The sequence below is a fragment of the Monopterus albus genome, unplaced genomic scaffold, assembly GCF_001952655.1.
Source record: "Monopterus albus unplaced genomic scaffold, M_albus_1.0 scaffold18.1, whole genome shotgun sequence".
NCBI lineage: Eukaryota > Metazoa > Chordata > Actinopteri > Synbranchiformes > Synbranchidae > Monopterus > Monopterus albus.
The window spans coordinates 3,903,151-3,923,819 of NW_018127898.1; the positions used below are offsets into that span (position 1 = coordinate 3,903,151).

At 39.8% G+C, this 20,669-nt stretch overlaps 2 protein-coding genes across 3 annotated transcripts; one reads left to right on the forward strand and one right to left on the reverse strand.

Annotated features, from left to right (window-relative positions):
- Positions 1-590: 590 nt before the first annotated feature.
- LOC109955949 (uncharacterized) lies at positions 591-3,158 on the reverse strand. Its single transcript, XM_020592624.1, has 4 exons — positions 3,091-3,158; positions 2,573-2,875; positions 2,218-2,341; positions 591-1,840 (listed from the first exon to the last, which is right to left on the reverse strand). Exons 2-4 carry the CDS (start codon positions 2,868-2,870, stop codon positions 1,465-1,467), a joined length of 798 nt encoding a protein of 265 aa, XP_020448280.1. The 5' UTR covers positions 2,871-2,875; positions 3,091-3,158; the 3' UTR covers positions 591-1,464.
- A 41-nt stretch (positions 3,159-3,199) lies between these two features.
- stx18 (syntaxin 18) lies at positions 3,200-20,657 on the forward strand. 2 transcript variants are annotated; one of them, XR_002274353.1, is made up of 12 exons: positions 3,200-3,483; positions 12,862-12,929; positions 14,439-14,554; positions 14,815-14,892; positions 15,072-15,138; positions 15,247-15,338; positions 18,523-18,617; positions 18,945-19,003; positions 19,404-19,473; positions 19,572-19,652; positions 19,751-20,005; positions 20,154-20,657. XR_002274353.1 is itself a non-coding variant. In XM_020592606.1 (11 exons), exons 1-11 carry the CDS (start codon positions 3,262-3,264, stop codon positions 19,844-19,846), a joined length of 1,044 nt encoding a protein of 347 aa, XP_020448262.1. In that variant the 5' UTR covers positions 3,200-3,261; the 3' UTR covers positions 19,847-20,657. The 2 variants fall into 2 exon arrangements, 1 of the variants encoding a protein (XP_020448262.1); XM_020592606.1 differs by having other exon boundaries at positions 19,751-20,657.
- Positions 20,658-20,669: the final 12 nt, after the last annotated feature.

Genomic DNA, 20,669 nt, shown 5'->3' on the forward strand with positions numbered 1-20,669 from the left:
TAACTGAAATATAGCAGTTTTGACATAAGATATAAAGGATATAGAATAACTAACTGAAATAGCCAAAAGCAAAACATGAGTGGTGTGGAGTACTCGAGCTCATCTCAGAGGCATGTGGGGTAGATCAGACTAAAAAGATTGGGAACTGCTGTTTTAGTAAATGATAGTGATCTGAGAAAAGACGGCGTTTCAGCTTATGAAGGAACACACTACGACTCTATAATAAAACACAGGGAGAAAACTTCAGTGGTTGAGGAATCAGTCCGTCATAGGATAGCACACGCTGCGGCGAACTCACTCAATGTGCTTTATCCCATGGTAAGATAAAAGTTGGGAAACGGAGTGCCCCATTATTAGACTGCTCACATCAACACAGAAAGCATCTTAAAGGTCCTCGTGACTCATTTTGTATCTTTCCACAGTCAAAGCTGAAAGAGTACATGAAAAAACTAAATGACAAGGAGTTAATGCTGAGGCGGCAGAAAAGGGGAGACAGGCACACTCAGCTGTAACTCAGTCTGGCACAACACTAACAAAGGAAATGAGCAAACCACACAGTAAATAACAGACTTTTATTCGACACTCTGGGCCTTGCTGCTTACATCTGGGTGCCAACCCCAGCCACTCATAAATAAACAGATTTATGAGAAATATTATGCACAAATTACTACATTTGTCTAGACAGGACATTATTTTAGCTTTACTTACATAGGTACAGTATAATGGTGCATGGCAAACATTTACACTGCCCAAAGTTCCACCTAAAAGTTATGAATTAGCAGTTCAGCAAAATTAATTTGGTTTGAATTTTCATTCACCAAGGTTGTGACTGCATTCAATCTGTGTCACTGAACATATAATACAGTAATGGAAGGTGAAGAATAACATGGATGTCTAAATCATACTGTATGTCAATAACTATGATATAAGCTAATGACAAAATCTAATCAGTAATCACTAAGCGCTATTTTTTTGTCTTTCAGTCTAAGATTTTAAAGCAGTAATGAGGCAATGTGATGAATTCTTTGAAATTCACACATAACAAATATCATGGTCAGAAAAATGCAGAAACCAATTTTACACCCTAAATAAGATGATTTGTTGCACAGTGCACAAAGATTTGACAACCCAGTAGATCCATACAGTATATGTTTGTCATCCTTTTAACTATTAGTTGCTTTTAGGAGTTTTTTTTTCTTTAAGAAAAAATAAATGTCCCCAATTGACCAGGTCATATGAAGATTGAAATTTATTAAAATGTAGAGGACAGCAGTGGCACTGTGAACAAAATTTGTGTGACATAACAAACCCGATCAGTGCTTCTCAATAGCAGAAAACAATGAGTTTTCAACCCCATTAAATGTGATTTCAGTTGTAAAGCAGACAAATCACATTGGTCACATTTCACAGAGAGGCATAAGTCACACAAATGCAACAGGTCATCCTCTCACTACTTCAGTCCTATTAAGGTGGCTTTTCCATCTGCTTTTTCATCAGCTTGATTTTTAGTGTGTAATATTCCTCCTGCAGCTTGAGGACTGACTGTTGTCTTCTCAGCACAGACATTTCCAGATCCAGTCGCTCTTGCAAAGTTGTGGATTGCGCTGAGCAGGAGGTCGAGCAGGGAGTGTCCAAGTGTTCTCCGGAGACCATAAACGCAGCAGCACGAGGAACGCGTAACTGTACTGGGACTGATGTAGCGACATTAGGAAAAGCAGACATTTTTTGTTCTGCTGGGGATGTGGGTGGATTATGAGGCATAGAAAGCTCATAATCTGTCAGAGGATGTTCGTTTGTAAATATTTCATCTACTGTCTCATTATTTCCATCATTATCACAGCTGGAAAAAACAACAACAACAAAGTCTATAAATTAGGTTGACAAGTGTTTTCATTTCCATCTGAACTCATCAGAGGTCAGCTGATAAAAATTACAAACAAAAGACATATTTTCTCACTTCTCCAGCAATGGAGATAGTTTTCATAGGTTTTACTTATTCAGTAGAAAGTTACAATGAAATTGCTCACAGTGAGATTTCTAGATTACCCAAATGTATCCAGGACATTAAGATACTTTTTGTATATGGAGTTAACTGACACAAAAGTGTAACCTCATATATATGTATGTCCAACAAATTACTGTACTCATTTAGGCTTTGTTTTAATGCTATTATGACACACAAGAGAAATAATACAAATTAAAAAAAAAAAGTATTACCTGTTTTCCACCACCTCTGAAACAGAAGAGTCATTTCTGTCCCGCTGCAGCATGTCTGAGAGGTTCATCACAGAAATCACTATCTGGGTCACATTGCTGAAATGTTCAAGGGACAGACCTTCACCTGTGAACACAAAATCAAGTCATGCATTCATTTAGAATAAATATAAAACAGTGATTTAAAGATACAAACAATGGCTACAAGGATTTCTTTTTAACTGAAAATGCATTTTTTCGGCAGTCATGCCTACACATCCACCCTCAAGGTCCTGGCTTATTTAAAGGGTCTTAGATTACAGACTTAATTATACTAACTATAAGACTCAATTGCTAACAAACTGCAGATTTTCCATACCTTTACATGCTTGCCTTTTCTGTCGTTTGATCTCCTCCTTTGCTTTTGCCAGCAGATTTTCCCACTTTTTGTTACAGTCAGAAACTGTACGTTGAATCTGTGGAAAGGCGGTATTGATGGCTTGGACTATCTCCTCCCAGGCTTGTCTTTTATCTTGAACTGATACTCCAGTGCTGCACTTTCCTCTGATTATGTCTTTCTTCTCCTGCATTAATTGGGCAAGAAGGAGACTCTCCTGGTCTGTCCAGTTAGGTCTTCGCTTCCTGCCTGACATCCCTTCAGGAGCTTGTAAAGGCATTTTTTCTGAGACAGAGAGACACACATAAACAGATTGATTATCTAAATATGGAATTGGTCCCTGTTGCATCCTATATACAAACAGCTGAGAGAATTCAGCATGACTAATTTTAACTCAGCTATTGGACATGATGACCTAACTGAAAGGTAAAGTCTTCCACTTAAGTCTTTTTAAACTTCTTACATTTAAGAGAATTTTTAAAATGTTAGATTTTTGCTACCTGTAACAGAACCAAAACGAAGAGTAATTTGGTACCAGGTCAGACTCCTGTAAGATATAAATAGTATAAGGTACAAAACGCGCTATAATAAATAAATCCTATTAAGGCGTTAAGGCAAAATGTAAGGCTTTCTTCTCCGTCTCAGGGAAAAGTCCACAGCGTCGCAGGACAATGACGTCCTCACTTGGTGACGTGTCAGATTGTTTACAGCAGCGGTCTCTGTGTTACAGCTGCACAGGCATGGCTGTGGACATAACTTTACTTTTCAAAGCCAGTGTAAAGACAGTAAAAACCAGAAACAAGGCGATAGGAATAGGCTTTGACTCAACAAAAGATGACATTTTCAAGCGGAGCAGACCAAAGAGTGGTTTCTCTCCGAAGGCGAAAGAAGTGGTGAGTGTTTCTCGGTGCTAATTTTGGCTAACTGGATTAGCATCAACACAAACTGACTTTACAGTTAATTACAGCGAAACGACGTTACGGGCTGTTTTAATGAAAGTGTTGTTGCTTGTGCAGTGTTGTAAACGTAGCAGCAATCCAAAGAAAGATGCACAGCAAATTCGTTGTTTTTAATATGTTTGTTGTTGTTAAACTGAAACTCAATCAGTGTAACTTAGTAAAGGGTGTCCCAGCCTTTATAGTTAGAAACCCTGTGTTTCTGTTTGTAAGCTGCTGCTAGTGCACATAAACAAAACTAATCTGAAAAAACTTAGAAAAAATCAACTGGAGTTAGATTTCTAGGTCGAAGACGTTTTACCTCTCATCCAAAAGGCTTCATCAGTTCTGACTGACTGGTGTTGAGCCGGAGATATTTATCCCCCTCGGTGGTTTTTCAGTCCTTTGAAGGCCAACAATGTCCCTTAACAACTGAGTTGTAGGAGCCCAGTATGGGCGAGAGTCGTTACCTGTCTTTGAATCCTCCCCTGTCCTGGGGAGCATGTTTGGGCAGATATCTCTGCCCAAACATGCTCACCAGGACAATAGGACAGAGATCTCTGCCCAAACATGCAGATATATATTCAAAATAAAGTAGCTTTCCACTTATTACCATTACCTACACAACTACCTGACTTAGTCCAGTTTTAGGATGGAATGTTGTGTCTGATTTTAAAACACACTTCCTGTATCTCCAGCTCATCTTGTAGGATGCCCACTGCTCTAGTGTCAATCTGGAAAGTGCAGTTAACGAAAGGGACATGGCTTCATACTATACATTTAACATTTGGTATTTGATTTAAGCAATTAATCTCATGTCTACCATTTTGGCACATGTTTATGCATCTTTGGCACAGACCAGAGATTCATGTGTCTCTCTCTCTAAACACTGCTCACAAAGCATAGAGGCATTAATGTTGATACACAGTGTAAGTTAAATTGCATTCTAAATGCTTAATGGATGGATGTTAATAACTGATAATAATAATCAGTGAAGGGCAGTCATTCTTGAATTAAGTCTAATCTGCCCCGCTTGCCTGTTTGTGACACACCTGCTTGATCCGTATGTTCCAGCAAAATGTGAGCATTCCATGGCGAGCAATCATTTTATCTTGGACATCAATGATTGCGACCACACGACTGCTTAGAACATTACAATATCTGAACTGAACTGTCTGATTCGGAGAATAAATAATTTCCCAAACATCTACACAGAGAAATAAAGGTCATAAAAATACCACTGTTGTTGACTTGAACTTTAGTCAGACTACAGGAATTTTTAAATCCTACCCAGTGTGAGCAGTTCGGAGTGAATGAGTGTTCTGCTTGGGATCTGGGCAGACAAAGGTTGTTTGAAAAAAAAACGTTGCGGTGAGCCAACTGGTCAGGCTCAGCAGTTTTGAGCGCAGAATATGTTTGAGCCAGCTGTCGAGTCCGATTGCCACTGGACTGATCAAGACTATAGGTTGGAGTAAACTGGAAAATAATGACAAGCATTCTCCTCACTTGAATTATACTAAAAACACATGTAGGTTTTCTTATAATGTCCTGAACTAAATAAGAGAAATGTTCAACTTTAGGTTGTAATCAGACCATGAGAGCGTGGAAATTTTGATTTCATTACCTCTTTTGGCGATTTAACTAAGCTTTCTGTGCTTATCTTGATTTAGACTAATTTTAGGAACATTCACATAAGAGTCAATATTTTGGTTAAAAAAGTAATTTTGGTCCTCTTGTCATGTAACATTGAAATTAAAAACATGGCAAGGCAACATTGTTGTTTAATTAGTTCAGGAAACTTCACAGAACGTCTTCCATTGAAGTACAGAGACATCATCAGTGGTTGGCAGTAGGAGATGGATCAGTTGAAACTAAAAGGACTTGGTCCATGTCATGAATATTGCACAGCCAGAAGTCCTTGGCCTGACATAAATATCATGAACATAAACGGCTTTCTTCAAAGGTGCCTTAAAGAACCACTTTACATTTCCCTAGGGGAGTCAGGACTTTAAGTTGTCCCTGATGTCTGTAGCCATCAGTCTGAGACAATCGTGAGCCCGGTCTCAGCAGCTCTGTGCAACCGGGTTTTTGTTACATTGATATTAGAAATGGTGGTTTAATAAAAGCACTGGTGTTGATCCAAAAGAAACCCAAACCTGTCCTGTGATGCCTGCCCTCGGCTCTCCCCCTCCCCTACTGCTGTCTCCTTGCCACTGCAGATATCATCACAAACCATCTCAGTGAAGCAGCTTTTGTAGAAATTGAAAATGTGAGTTTGGAATCCCATGACAGTTGTGTGACAGTTTTCACCCACATCTCCCCCATCTCAACTATCCACTGTTTTCTGTGCACAGCTTGGCATAGGCAGCGTTTTTTCTTTTTAGTGCATGTCCCCTCTTCACATGTATGATTCCATAAACACGCTGCAATAACATTTTCTTTTGGCTCTTGAGCAATTTCTTGAGGAAAGCCAATCCTCCCAAGAGCCAGTGATTAAAGGTGGAAGATCAAAACTGAAAATATTAAATTAGGTCCCCAGTAACAATGTTGACGGCCGGCATCTAATGCACAACAGATGTGGGTGCCCTTCAAGATGTGCATAACTCTCCAAGTTCCCAGTGAAGCTTCACAAAAATAGACATAAAACATCAAAGTTGACAAATATGCAGTGGTCCTGTGAGGCTTTTTTCCACTCAGAAGTCCGCTCAGTGAGAAAGGAAATGCAGCTTCTTTCAAGGCAATGCAAAAAAAGGCTTGATTGACTAATAAGAGGGCCAGTGTTTGCAGGGTAGGGTTTGATCGGGGAATCTTTTACTTCATAGGGGTCGGTTTGGGGCACCATGATCTCCATTTACACCGTTCAGCTTGTCTCTCTCCGTAGCATGCTTCCCCTTCTCGAGTTTAAATGGAGGGGGTCACTTTAAAATAGTTAAATTGTGTGTAGAAAATAATGCTTGGTTCCCCCACTGTACCTTTAGTGTTGGTATTCCAAAATTGGCTCCATCTTTCAGTGTTTTCTTTGAAACCCTGAAGAGCATGGCCGACAGCCAGCGCTTAAAAGTACGCGTCACTGCCGGAGAGGGGGCTCTTCTCTGTGACAACTTTACCACTGAAATAGTATACCCGTATTGTCTCAGTACTTTTTGTTTGAATTTCAGAAATCTGGTTTAGTTGATATTTTTGTTATTTGTGATGAGGTTTCTAAAGTCTAAAAAACCCCACATATATATATAATTTTAAACATTTGAATGTCATGAAAGTTATGTTTTGGGAAAAACTGAATTATGTTGCCTCAAATAAGGTCATGTATGAACATGAAAATCAAATATTTTCCACTGAAGTACAGCGATATTTTAAATCAGCGATGGGAAAATTACAAAGATGGAGAGCAAACACTGAAGTGGTTTGTAGGATGATTTTTATGACTCCTTTGGTGCTGTCATTCAGATGAAACTGGAACCTGTTTCCACTTAACAGGTCATGTGCAGATTGTGTGTCGCCACAGCAATGACATTTATAAGATGTTATTAATCTCAGCCATTTAGGGAATGAAGTGTAGTTTCAAGTTTCAAAATTTGCCCTTTTTGAAAAATATTTTCCCAGACCTGTTCTTGAAAAAAAATTGTCTGTCAAGTAGCAAAGTTAGAACATTTGTGATGGCAAACATAGCCTGTAAGTACTGTTGCTAAAATGTGTTGCCTTGAATATTCACAAAATAATTGTACACAGGTCCAGTAAATAGTCAGTAAATAAACCAAAAATGTAAAAACTAGTCTAATTGAAGCCTTATTGCAGACAATATGGAAATGTATGATCTCTAATTTTATGTATATTTACAATAACAGGGCTAAATGGACAAAAGTAAAATAATCTTTTCACTGCACAGCCACTCAAAGTTTCCCAAAGCACACAGGTGAAAACATGCTCACACACAGCTGTCTACGACGTGCCTACTGAGTCGGCACTTCAGCCGGGGGGGAAGTGACGGTCTCTCGACCAGTTGGCCTAATCTCTGCTCTGGTTTCCCATTAAATCCAGGCCAGTTCAGTTCTGAGGTATCTGCTCTCAGGTCTGAGCACAATCTTGATTTTGTTTTACTGTGTGCAACAAAGTGTTTTAACATGATTAATGAAAATTAAAATAGAAGGGGGAAAAAGTGGTTAAACACAGATTTACAGTTGTATCTCAAGCTCTTAAATCATAAGATGGACAGCAGATGCTCTGCTGACTGCATTGTTTAAGCAGAACAAAAGTAATTTTGAGCTCAACAGACAGAGGCTCAATTTAATCATTTAAACACATAGGAAGACCAAAGCTACAGCTTCTGACTGCTTTTGAATAATGTTGTTATTACACAGATCTTAATTATTGCATTTACAATCATTAAAACGCTACCAATACATGTAACATCAGACTGCATATGAACTGTGAAACTACAGGTGTGTTGCTCATCTGATTACAAACACTCAAAAAGGCACTACCATGGATTTAATTGTAGGTTAAGATATTTGCGGAGTAATGTTGTTTAAATGACTAGTAAACGTACTATATTGTTTTGGCTTTTCGCTTGTGGTCATCATTTGTCAGGAGCCGATGAAAGCCGCTGTTTAAGGTAAAGATCAATGGAAAAAGAGTTTGATTGCAGCTTCAGATGTGCAAATTGTCCAAGTGTAATTTCTCTGCTTTTACTGCGCTCCAGTACAGCAGTATTGTTAGACTCCGTCATCCACTCAGCTGAAAGGTCGGTTACTCCCAGGCGTACGTTGCTTATAGCTGCTTCCTCCATTCCTCAGATTATACGGCCTTGTTAGGATCAGTCACGCTATTGAAGATGCTGATAGAATGTTGGTGTTTGTCTTCATGTAAATTGTTTTCGCCTTGAGCTTCTCTTTTGAACACTAAATCTGAAATGTGGAGTCAAGAGAGAAAGGTGTTTTCCTTTTCAAAATTGCCCTAATAAATTCAGTTGTTTACAATCTATGATATAGCAAAGTAACATTTTCATTTTCCTTTCTGCTGTATATTTTAAAATGTTTAAAACTGCACTTTATTTGACTTAATTTTTTAATATTTTTCTGCATTATTTAGGATTAATAAGCCTGTGGTCCATCCTGGTTTTCTTTTTGCCAGTTCTTTATTGCTGGTCCTTTTTAATAAATCTGTTTTTTAACTTAAATATATCATCAGCTGTTTGCATTAACTGGTTTCATTTGATACTGAGTGGTAGACTTGTGAGGAAAATCCCACAGATTGTTTCAAATCCAGCAATTTTACAGATATTTTTTTATTGCTGTCGTGACCACATTATATTTTATTTTGACTGCGCTCAAAAGGGGTAAAACAGTGCTGAAATTGCTGGCACATGCAGGTCAAATTACTCAACACAAATAAAAAAAAGGTGTGTGATGATACATCACACAAAGCTTAGAGAAACACAACGTTCCCAGGTTAAATCCTAGGTGTGTGTAATTTTGGATTTTACACTTTAAAAGAGGAAGTGAGGCGTGACATGCGTCAGGCTGTCAGGTTAAGTCAGCTATTGTGTTGTGGTAATCCAGCCAACATGCAGGCGCCTCTGACTCACTACTATCTAGATGTAAATACTGAGTAAGAGGAAGGGAGACAACCTGTTGATTTACCTGCTCAATAGACTCTAAAACCATGAAAGATGTTGTGATTGCTCGGAATTATTTAGCAGTAATCACCAACAGTGTTATTGCGGTGTTATATAGTCACATTCTTTAAAATATATACTGTTCAGTACATCAGATCTGCCTGTTAAGAATTAATGTTGTACAGGGGATAAGCTGCTGATTCTGTTCTATTTGAGAGATGTTGTTCATCTACGTTATCCGTTGCCCTGCACACAGGCAACATTGCTTTTGTGTTTATTAATATCTTTTGTCTACTGAAATGTTTTTGTGAATTAAGTGTGACAGTCCCAGCAGATACATCTGTTTCATATGGAATTGAAAGTTAAAATGTGATTCGATTGTTTCAAAATGTACCAGCATGGTTTCCACAAAAATTTGTCCTAAACAGACTACGAGAGCCGTCTCAGGGATGTCTCTCCGACAGCAGCAGAGCCCTCACAGTTTGTCACTGGCAGACATGAGCTTGCTTGTTAAATGCTTTGTTGTAAATGGGAGATGATACAGACGTGGGACACAGTTGTACAACAGGATGGCGGTTATGTTGTCTTGGTTCTGTACCCTTTTCAACATATGTCTCAACTGATTAGTCTGTTTGATTTTGTAAGTTGATGTTTCGTATCCCTGCTCAATCTGACCTGCGTGATCAAAAACGAACACCAGGAGCGTATACAAGAGCTGCCTGCTACGGCTTTGGATCCAAATGAATTAAGCAGAAAAAATCCAAACACATAAATACAACCTTAGCACATATCAGAAAAGTCAGACCTCCTTCATAAATCGTCTTAAAAGTTCTCTTTGAAACTACTTTTAGTTTGTTTATAGAGCTGGCTAAAGCCTTCTATCTGTCAATAGACATAAGAAGACAAACCCGAGCCCATTAGAGAGTCAGACATAAACATGATAATGAAATCAACATGTGGCACCGTCTTCTCCACCGAAGCATCCTTTCTGTATCAGGCCCACATACCTAAACACAGCATAACATGGCGTCAGTATGGATAGCCGTCGGTCAGAACACACAGGGACTTAAACCAAAGCAGGGCAGTCGTCATCAAATTCTCAGGTACCTGGATTTAACAAAACAAAGAGTCGTCCAAGCTCTTTAGAAAGCTGCTAGCTAAAGGTTTTCTCTTTTCTTCCTCATAATAATCCCCCCTGATGGTTTGTTTGGGCTCAGCCAGAGCTGGAGGGAAGCAGGGGAAGGAGAAAGTGAGGAGGCAAGTGGGGGTCTTTGATGATGATGAGATTAGATGTAGCCCGGCAGACTGTCTCCTCCTGCCTTCGCTGCAAGCTCTGCCTCACACACACCTATGGTGGCTGCACGTGAACACGTGTACACACTCGCATAGACGGTGAGCTGCACGCACAAGGCCACCCCTTTTCTCATTGTTGAGGAATTACTTGCTCTTTAGGGTCTTAAGTTACAAGAGCAATTGATCCCACCGACCCCCTGCAAACCCTTGAGGTTGCGCTGGCAATCCGAGCTCCAATGTATACAAACACGAGACAGCTCAACCCCCAGAGCAGCACTCATGACACTCCCTGGCACCACCACAACACACAGTGTTTGCTCTCTGATCCATCATGGTCCAGTGCTGTGGATTTAGCCCTGCCTGCTGGTCAAAAAGGTGTAGTACCATTAAACCCAATTCTGCAGGGGAATGTGTTTTCTCTGTAAATAAAAAGCCGAAGCCAAGTGCTAATTGCGAGCAGAAGACATAGTTTATAGTAAAAGATAAATTTGTCATGCCATGTAAGAGCTGCATTTTCCAGTTTGTGACAGGCCAAGGACAGTCCTAAAAAATGAAGTACTCAAACTCAAAAATATGCTTCCATTGCGCTTTCACTGCTTTATAAATAACAGTTTTACCAGTAGAGCTGGCTCTGCTAGAGAACTGAGACTCTAAGGTTTTAATAAGTTCACATCATGATAATAAGCTAACCATGCAATGTCTTTAGCAGGAATTTTATAAGATGACATTAGAGCAATAGTTAACAATGATTCATCATTCTGCAAATTATTCTACAATATTAATATATCTCAAATATCTAGGTAAATCATTTAGTGTACATGTCAACAAAAAATGATTGTGGTGAGTCCATAAAGTGTCTTGTTTTGTGTGACACAGTCCCAAAACAAAAATATTTTGTTTACTATCTTAGAAGACTAAGAAAACCAGAAAATATTCCCAATCTGTGTCACTTCAAAACAAAATGTTTAAACTGATTAAAATAGTTGCACATTAATGTTCTGTCACTGAATAATTGATTGTTTCTGCTCTAGATGGCACACACCTCACATCAGTGTTAAAAAGATTGTTTATTATAGCCACGGAAGGCAACAGTATGATGAGCACAAATTAAGACGTGAGAGCTAACGAGAACATTTATCCAGGTTGAAGTTATTTTAAATGAAAAGCATGTATGTCTTTACTGCTAAGATATTTCAGTGGCTACATGCAACATTGGATGCCTGGAACAAAACATCTTTAAAAAAAAAAAACATTGTTATAAAAAGATAACCAGTGTTTTCCTCCCACAGATCACCCACGACATTATCAGCAGTGGTTTGCTCGTTGGAGGCTTTAGATTTGGAAATACAGTGTATCTACTATTAAGTGTTGCTAATTTAAGTCTCAGAGGAGGTCGCTTCAAAGTTTACTCATTCATCAGGACACTACATAACAGTGTTTTGAAAGTCTTTGAACCATAAGAAAGGTTCTTTTCTCTCGTGAACCTCCCACTAAGCTCAACTGCTCTGAACATCAATTAACTCTTGACCTCAAATAATTGTATTATTAGAAGGGCCAGCTTGCCTGAGTCAGCGTGTGCCCCATAGCTGTATCATACAGCACTGAACTGCTTTCTAAACCAGAGGAGAGCTCGGTTTCAAACAAATTGCTCACCTATGTTTATCTTGACACCTTCTTTCTGCATTGAAAAATTTTTCAAACATCAGCTCAAATGAAACGCCGCTTCGGCTCACTGTGACGCTGGGAACGAATGTTTGGAGACATTATTAGATGGCCGGTGCCAGGTTGCTGCTTATAGCTGAGGCAATTTGATAATTGAGGTTGTTAGAGTGAAAAGGCTGAAGGCCGAAAACAGCATCGTTAGGCTATCAAAATAATCTCCCACGTTCTGGGGTCGCTGTCACAGTCAAACTCATTGTGTCATTTTTCAATCCTGGGCTTGTCTGAATACTGTCTTCTTCTGGATCTCACAGAGCCCACTGTGTGCGTGTTCACACCCACTTGTACCCTGCCAGCACCGCTCTGTGGACAGGGAAGCAATTTGGTCTTTTTTAATATTTGACTGAATTACTGGAGCAAACATTGGCCCGAACCCAGTTTCCTCTGGTTTCCCTGTGCACACATACACTTTTTCTCAGTGATAAATAGTAACAGATCATGAATTTAAAGCGTATTAGAGATCGCTCTGTCAGCTGTTTGTGTGCAGCAGAGAATGTTTGTAAATATTGAGAATTCACAGAGATAGACAGACATTGGTCATCTGTCACATCCAATAAATGTTAAATTATACATTTACGCTGGCTCTGTCTAAAAGTAGTTGGGAGAAAATAGTTTCCTGGTACAGGTCTACAAACTCTTTCTTAGCATATTTGAAGGAGCAATTGAGGCCTGACATTTAAGTAATGCGTGTTCTCACTTTATTTTGGCAGATCACGAACATCACCAAACTCAAAGACTTTCTGCTGCAACACAGGAAAGATTATGTGAGTGCCGGAAGGTAAGCCTCTCCAGACAGTCACACCAGTCCAGCACAATCAACAACAGCAGCGGAAAAAAAATCCACCAAGGCTGCAGGGGATGGATAAGCGCTTTGATTCTGACAAAATTCAGAAGAGGTTAGGAGTCAGGGTTATTTGACGGGACATCGGTGTGTGTGTATGTGCACGCTGCACACAAGGCACAAGGTCAGCCACGAGTAGGGTGGTCTGTAGCGGCAGACTCCAGTCTAATTGTCTGGAATAATTGAGCTGCAACCAAGTGGAGAACAAATCACACCCTGGGACTAATCCAGGCCTTCCTCCCTTCAAGGCCCCTCCGTGTTTTGTAGTTGCGGGTGTGTGGAGTAGCTGATGTTTTGTTAGATTTGTTGATAAACCTTCAACGGCAGAGCTCATTAACTAAACATTCGAAATTTCAGTGGGTGGAGTGTAGCAGCATTTAGTGCTGGGAAAATCTATCAGAAAGCAATCATCCCATGTAGTTTCATCTGCATTGAGCCTCATCATTAACTGTTCCTGACTTCCAGTTTTCTTATCAGCTGCCAGCCATTTGCCTGTGCAAGGCAAGGCAAAACGAGGCAGCTTTATTTATATAGCACGTTTCACACACACAGAGGCAATTCAGAGTGCTTTACATAGGCAAAGAACAACAGTAACAGCATTAAAAACAATAATTATTCTGTGCATGACAGAAAAATTGTGGACTACGGATTACAGCACAGTTTGTGTAGCTGGTCACCATTTCAGTCCAAGCATTCCAGATGTTAAAGTAAAAGCCTCATTAGCGTTGCCAGAAAACGCAGTACAGAACAATTTATTATACCATGCTATGACTGTAGCTTTGAAGAAACGAACTAAAATTCTCCTGTATGTCTTCGTAAGTGTGGTAAAGTAGGACTTGTTTAATTTATATTTTCGTTCTGTCATTAGGGGATGTTGTTTTTGCTCTAACTGTATTATAAAGTCATTTCAAGGTGGCACAGTATGTTAAGACTGGCTCTCTTTGCTAGAATTACCTTGATTTATCTAATCTCACAAATTCAAAATCCAGTTTAACCAATCAATATCCAGGACACAGTCACAGCTTTCTCTGTGTTGCAGCCTTTCTGCATTCACCAGCTTTGTGTTTGTAGCCAAGGACTGTCTTCACTGTCCACCAGGGGGAGACAGTAAAGCCTCAACTATACACCAGTTGCCTCTCATAGTAATACAACAGGTGAACTGGGAGCTCACTCATCTGTTGCAGCATGAATGCAGTGATTTGTCTAAGGGTTTGGGGTTTCCTTCTCAGTGGATGGTGGGATAGTGTTCCACAAGATACTGGATAGAGGGAATACAGAAGGTGGTTGACAGTAGACATGAACATTAGGGAGGTATTTTAGCCACTTGTAATAAATATGTGCTTTAAAGAGTCTTTTTAATGATACTGTATCGGTGAAATGTTCAGCCTCTGATCCACACCCATAAAGGATTTAAACTTACTGCGATTGCTCTTGCGTGTTTTACAGTCTCATCTCATCAGATCTTACCCGTATGACGGACAATGAACGAGACCAGATCGACCAGGATGCTCAGATCTTCATGAGGACTTGTTCTGAGGCCATCAGACAGTTACGCAGTGAAGGTGTGAGCTTGTACAATGTGCTTTATTGACTTGCTTACAAATATTATTGAAAATATAAAATATACTTTGAGGTAATGCTGGCATTGTTTTGCATGCATTAAAGAGAGAGCTCATATTTTATTTTTTAAAATCTGAACTGTGTTGACTTTGAAAACTTCAAGAATTAGCTGAGAGAAAATGTGAATTTGTTGTTCATTTTTGGCACTGTACCAAAATCAGTGAGTTTCGCTTTATAAGTTGATGTGTTATTGTCAGTGCAGTAGAGAAGCAGGTGACATCAGCTCAGGTCAAGATGCACAGAGGCGCAGTGCTGGACCTTATTGAAATGTATCTGAAAGGTGAGTTTTTGCAGCGCATTGCAATTCAGCTTGTACCTTGTACCTGGTCTTGTTCCATGTCCTCTACGAATAAAGAACTTTACTGTTTGAGAAAGTGGTGTATATGAGCTCAGCAGGATTGTTGCATTTTGTTTCAATGTGACCTGTATGCATCTGTGTGTATCTCTTCTGCTTTTAAGGAGTGTGTAAGCTGTACTCTGAGCAGAGAGCAATCAGAGTCAAGAGAATGGTGGACAAGAAGCGGCTGTGAGTATTTACAAAGATCAACTTCGGTGCTTACCGCATTCACAAGGTGTATTATTTGTTATCATTTCAGGACTGTAGCAAGTGAGTCATGTGGCTTTGTGGTGGCAGGTCCAGACTGGCACCAGAACGCCACAGCAAGGAGGAGAAATCAGTGGAAGTGGAGCCCTCAGAGGAGAAGACCGTCAAGGACGAAGGTTCTGGTAAGTCAGTGAGTCCCCTGACACACTGTGTTCGTACTTTACCAACTGCAACTTGTTCTTTGCTGGTTTGTTAACTTTGTGTGTAGTTATTTAGTGCCCTGTAAAGCAGGGGTCCCCAACCCCCGGTACTGGTCTGTGGATCATTTTATACCGGGCCACAAAGAAAAAATTTCGTGGTTAAAATTATGGTTATTTTTCTTTCATTAGTCTTCTGGATCTTATTTTGAAAAACGACTGTTTCCGCCCTCGCCTCACTACCGCACTTGACTCTGGCACACCATTTCACGTATCAGCGACACAAGCTAAACCTTGAAAAAAAATGGGCCAAAAACAAAATTCACTGGAGAGCTTTTTCAGGAAGGAACAAGCAAACCATGGGACAGCAGAAGGGTCACAGACTGCCAGCAAAAAGAAAGCTGCATTTAAAAGAAAATACCACGATTCCTACCTAAGTTACAGGTTCATAGCAACAGGTGATACACAAGCTCCACACCCACTATGCATAATTTGCGGTGACCAACAAGCTAATGAAGCCATGAAACCCTCAAAAATGCTTCGCCACATTGAGACAAAACACCCTGCGTTAAAAGACAAGCCCTTGGAATTTTTTTCTAGTTGCAGGGTAACAAGCCCAGGGCTCCCACTGACTCTGCATTATGGTGAGTTGATATTATAGTGTAGAATTATTGTAATTGTCTAATATAAAGTGTAGTTGTTGTATTCAGATTACATACTATGAACTGACAAAGGTTTTTGTTATTGGAACCCCCACTCCTTTACCTGGTCCATGGAAAAATGTTCATGCATGAAACTGGTCCCTGGTACAAAAAAGGTCAGGGACCGCTGCTGTAAAGCACACTTGTCTTGCGCTTTGTGCAGGTAAAGAAAATACTGGACTAGTGACAGAAATGTACTGTGTAAAATGCTCTTAATCCAGAAGATACATTTGATTAAAAGTAGGGTTTTAGCGTTATTATAGCAAAAAACTTCTAGTAAAGCAATCTGTACTGTGTTAAAGTAATGAGGCTAATTCTTACTGGTATCTTATTCCCCCACTAGCTTTTACATTGTAAAGGTGTGTACCACTTAATCTTAACAGGTCCGCAACCATATGAAGGCAGCAGGACTGACCTCTAATTTGAAAAGCGTTGTGTCATAGTGCAGCACCGCTACACATGATGATCCACTGTGGGTACTTCACATCTAATAACAACAGACTTTTTTCACAGAAGACATTTTGACATGTCATAGTAAAGGCACAGGTGTAATTGATAATACTCAGGATGGCTTCATTTCATTTATGTGAGCCATTTCCAGGATCATGGCATTGTGTCGCTGAGTGGCATTGTTTAGTTGGACACTTAATGGAACTCAGCCATCATTAATGCTGTTAGCTACACATGTGCCTTTTCTACTGTGACAACTCACAATGTCTGCTATGAAAAAGGTTTATTCTACATGTTTAAATGATCCAAGCCATCTTTATGATGTAGGGATAGACCTGACAGTTCGCACACTTCACTATAAAACAAATCTGAAAATAAAGAAAAGTTTTCAGTCCTCTATATTGTATATGGCTTATCCTCAGGGCTATCCTCGTGCAGATCTTTACCCAATAATAATGGGTTACACAAAGTGAAATATGCATTTGTTCTCAACCTGACTTCAACTTTGTTTGGAGCAGTAGCGTCGCATTTGGAATTTTAAGGTAGATTTTAACGTTAGCTGTGTTCCATTTGGCAGTGCCAGAATGCTGCTTGTTATGTAATGTGAAGAGCCAAGAAACCGTCTTAAATGGAGTGCACTGGCACATGAAGCAGTGATATGATGCTGATCTTCATCAGCTGATAGAATGGATGGTAATTTGAGAAATTATTCTTTCATATTAAGCAACATGATGTGTCTCCTTGTGAGTTACAAAGGGAATGGCCAACATTAAATATCTCTGACTGAGTACTGCTCCAAAGACCCCAGATACCAAGACACCATCATAACAGGGGGCGACTGTGGTTCAGTGGGTAGAGCAGTCATCTCCCAACCAGAGGGTTGGAGGTTCAAATCATGGTGCCCACAGTCCACATGTCGAAGTGTCCTTGGGCAAGACACTGAACCCCCAAGTTGCCCCCGATGGTTAGAGCCATCGGTGTGAGTTGGCGCCGCAGATGGCTGCCTCGGTTCTGTAGCGGAAACAAATTCCTTGTGTGTAACATACTTGGCCAAATAAAGGTGATTATTATTATATCAAATGTGAGTTAATGGGTTTTAGTTTCATTCAGTTAGGTGAATCTAGGTGAAAGAATGTATTATCAAGCTCAGCATCATATTTCTAATTAATATTCAAATGCCCTGTCTTTTGGACTTGCTGTAATTTGCTGGAGCTTCAAGCAGCATTTGTCATTTTATGGTTCAGATTTCAATAGAACAGAGACCACGTGTATCCACTACAAACTAACACGGTGTTGGTTGAGTTTTGGAGCACACCCACTGTGATTTATTGAAGCTTCTTATGGTAGTAAGCCAAAAAAACTAATTGTTTTTACTGTTATCACATTAACTGGTTATTAGGTGAACCATGAAAACTATTTTCTCAGTTATATTATTACAAAAATGAATGTAGCACATTCTAATTGGCTTTTGTAATACATTTGTTATTTGTTACATTTGCTATTGCGATCACTGTTGTTGAGACTAAGTGTCTCATATGGGGAAACATGGTAACTGGACTTTTAAGTATTTGCACAAACACAGTTAACATAAAAAGACATTTTTCCTTTGGCAGCATAGTTGTCATCTTGCCACTGAACCTCTCTGTCAACAGTAATATCTCTGAACTTGGAGAAGCCCCTTTGGCTCTCCAGTGGTTTCCATTTGATAAACCATTTTCAACAAGCACCGCTGAGATTCATACTGCCAAGGTGAGAGAGGAGTAACGTCTCCTAATAATGATTAATCACCGCAGGCCTACAGTTTTTATTACATCTGTTCTCACTCACTGCCTCAATATTTCCACACTGACTCCGAATCCCTTCACAGTAATATTCTAAACAAATCCATCTAAATAAATGCACAGGGATATATTTTCCCCTTCAAGAGAGAATTAGCAACTAATTGAGTGATTCAGAAGAAACCAGCTGAATGAGTTTTTGTACAGTAGATAGAAGAAGACTTTGTTTCTTTCCTGCAGAGAAGAGTGTGTCAGAGGTCCAGGGCAACACTGTGGAGCCCCTGTGGGAGGAGGGCCGGGTGGAGGATGAGCTCTCTCCTGAGGAAATCCAGATGGTGCGGCACCTCAGACATCATTATTCTTTTTTTGTGCTATACAGTATAGATCTGTATCATTCCTATGTGTCTCATGAATGTATTATTATGTTTAGATGACATTTAAATGCAGGTTCAGGGGGAATTAAATTTGTTGAGGTCCAGATAACAGACTAATACTAAATACTGTTATTTGATATTTGAGCTAGTTGTCACCCACACTATACTTTAGTATATTCTCAATTATAGTGCTGGTGTTGCAGGTCAGCTAATATCTAACATTCTGGTTATGCTGAATTGACACCTGACATAAGATTTGTTGATGAAGACGTCTCTGCTTTTTTCTAGTTTGAGCAGGAAAACCAGAGGTTGGTGAGTGAGATGAGCAGCCTGGTGGATGAAGTGAGGTGAGGCTCCTTTAGCACACATGTTCCTTTCCCCTTTTAAAAAGCCTGTTCTGAAGCACATCAGTAATTTCATTCTGTTCACACATCAGTTTTGTGAACAGTAAAAATTTCCCTCTAATGACTGCAATGCCAGTTGAGCATGACAATAGTTATACAAAATACCAGATGTCAATCCAAACGGGATTAACATGGTCCAAGGACATGGGCATTTATTACTGATGTAGCCAGAGAAATTCACTGATGTTTGTTCCAGATGAAACAAAGTTCCTAAGGTGGTGAAGTGAAAATTTCCAAACACCAGCACCTGTCCCATCAGTACCAATGCCATCTGGAAGGTCTTACATATGCTAGCCGCACTGTTTCCGTGGGATATTTCATATCACCATTTTGTGCCTGCCAGGCAAATTGAGGGGAAGGTGGTGGAGATCTCGCGTCTCCAGGAGATCTTTTCTGAGAAAGTCCTACAACAAGTGAGCTGAGTTACTTTTGTTTTCTCAGTTTATAATCCAGAGTTTTTAGTACAGTGTTGCAAACCAGATAATTTACCATCTCACCTTTCATGACACAGGAAACGGAGATAGACAACATTCATGAGCTGGTTGTGGGTGCTACAGAGAATGTTAAAGAAGGCAATGAAGATATACGAGAGGTAGGATTCACCAGATGGAAGAAACAGGCCTGTCTGTTTTGATTGATATTTATACTTTGGTTTATGTTCATTCATCTTTTGTTTACTTCTATCACAAGGCTATAAAAAACAATGCAGGCTTCCGGGTATGGATTCTCTTCTTCCTCGTCATGTGCTCGTTCTCTCTCCTCTTCCTGGACTGGTACGACAGCTAACACGGCTACCAGCTCGGACTCTGTACAACAGGGAGCCGTCACACTCTAACACGTATTGGTTATCCTGTAAAGAAATGATGACAACGTTGAGACTGAATGTACTGTTTACCATGCTGCACGAGGTTGTCAGGCTGTTCTTCATGAAGATTCTGCCTTCAGGTGTTCTTCCCTAATCCTAAATATATTTGTCCAGTGCTTTCAGAACAGATTTGGTGCTTAAAAGCATATCTCTGGAGGTGAACTTTGTGTAGAGCACTGTGCTCACCCTAATTGTGAATGTATGTCTGTCTCTCTTTACCACCTGCAGGCTGATAATGGTTAAAATGGCTGCTACAATTCGTGTCTGACTGACTGAAAAACAGATTTGATTTCTGTTGATCGCTTCTGTTTGGAAGGAACATAGTGCACCAGAAGACACTGAGTAAACTTGCATTTTATCTGTGCAGTCTCATGTTTTTAAACAGATTACAAACCTATTTCCCTCCTGTGACATATAAATTAAACTTCACTGTAAAACAACTGAGAATGTATTGCTTTCCAGGCAGTTATGAACAACACAACAGTTTGATATCTGTCACAGCATAATGCTACTGACACATCACTCACATTCTAGTAAAACAAAACAATATTCTTAATAAAACTATCTTTCTTTCCTTCGGGCTATTATTTATTTCATTAGCAGCTAATACATCTCATATTTATGTCAGGCTTTCAGATAACATCAAGTGCAGCAGGAAGCCAGAAAGCCATGGCCTGTCTTGGTTTGTGTCAGCTAAAGAAAAGAAGTTGTCAGCACAAGCTCTGATTCACACAGGCTCCTGAT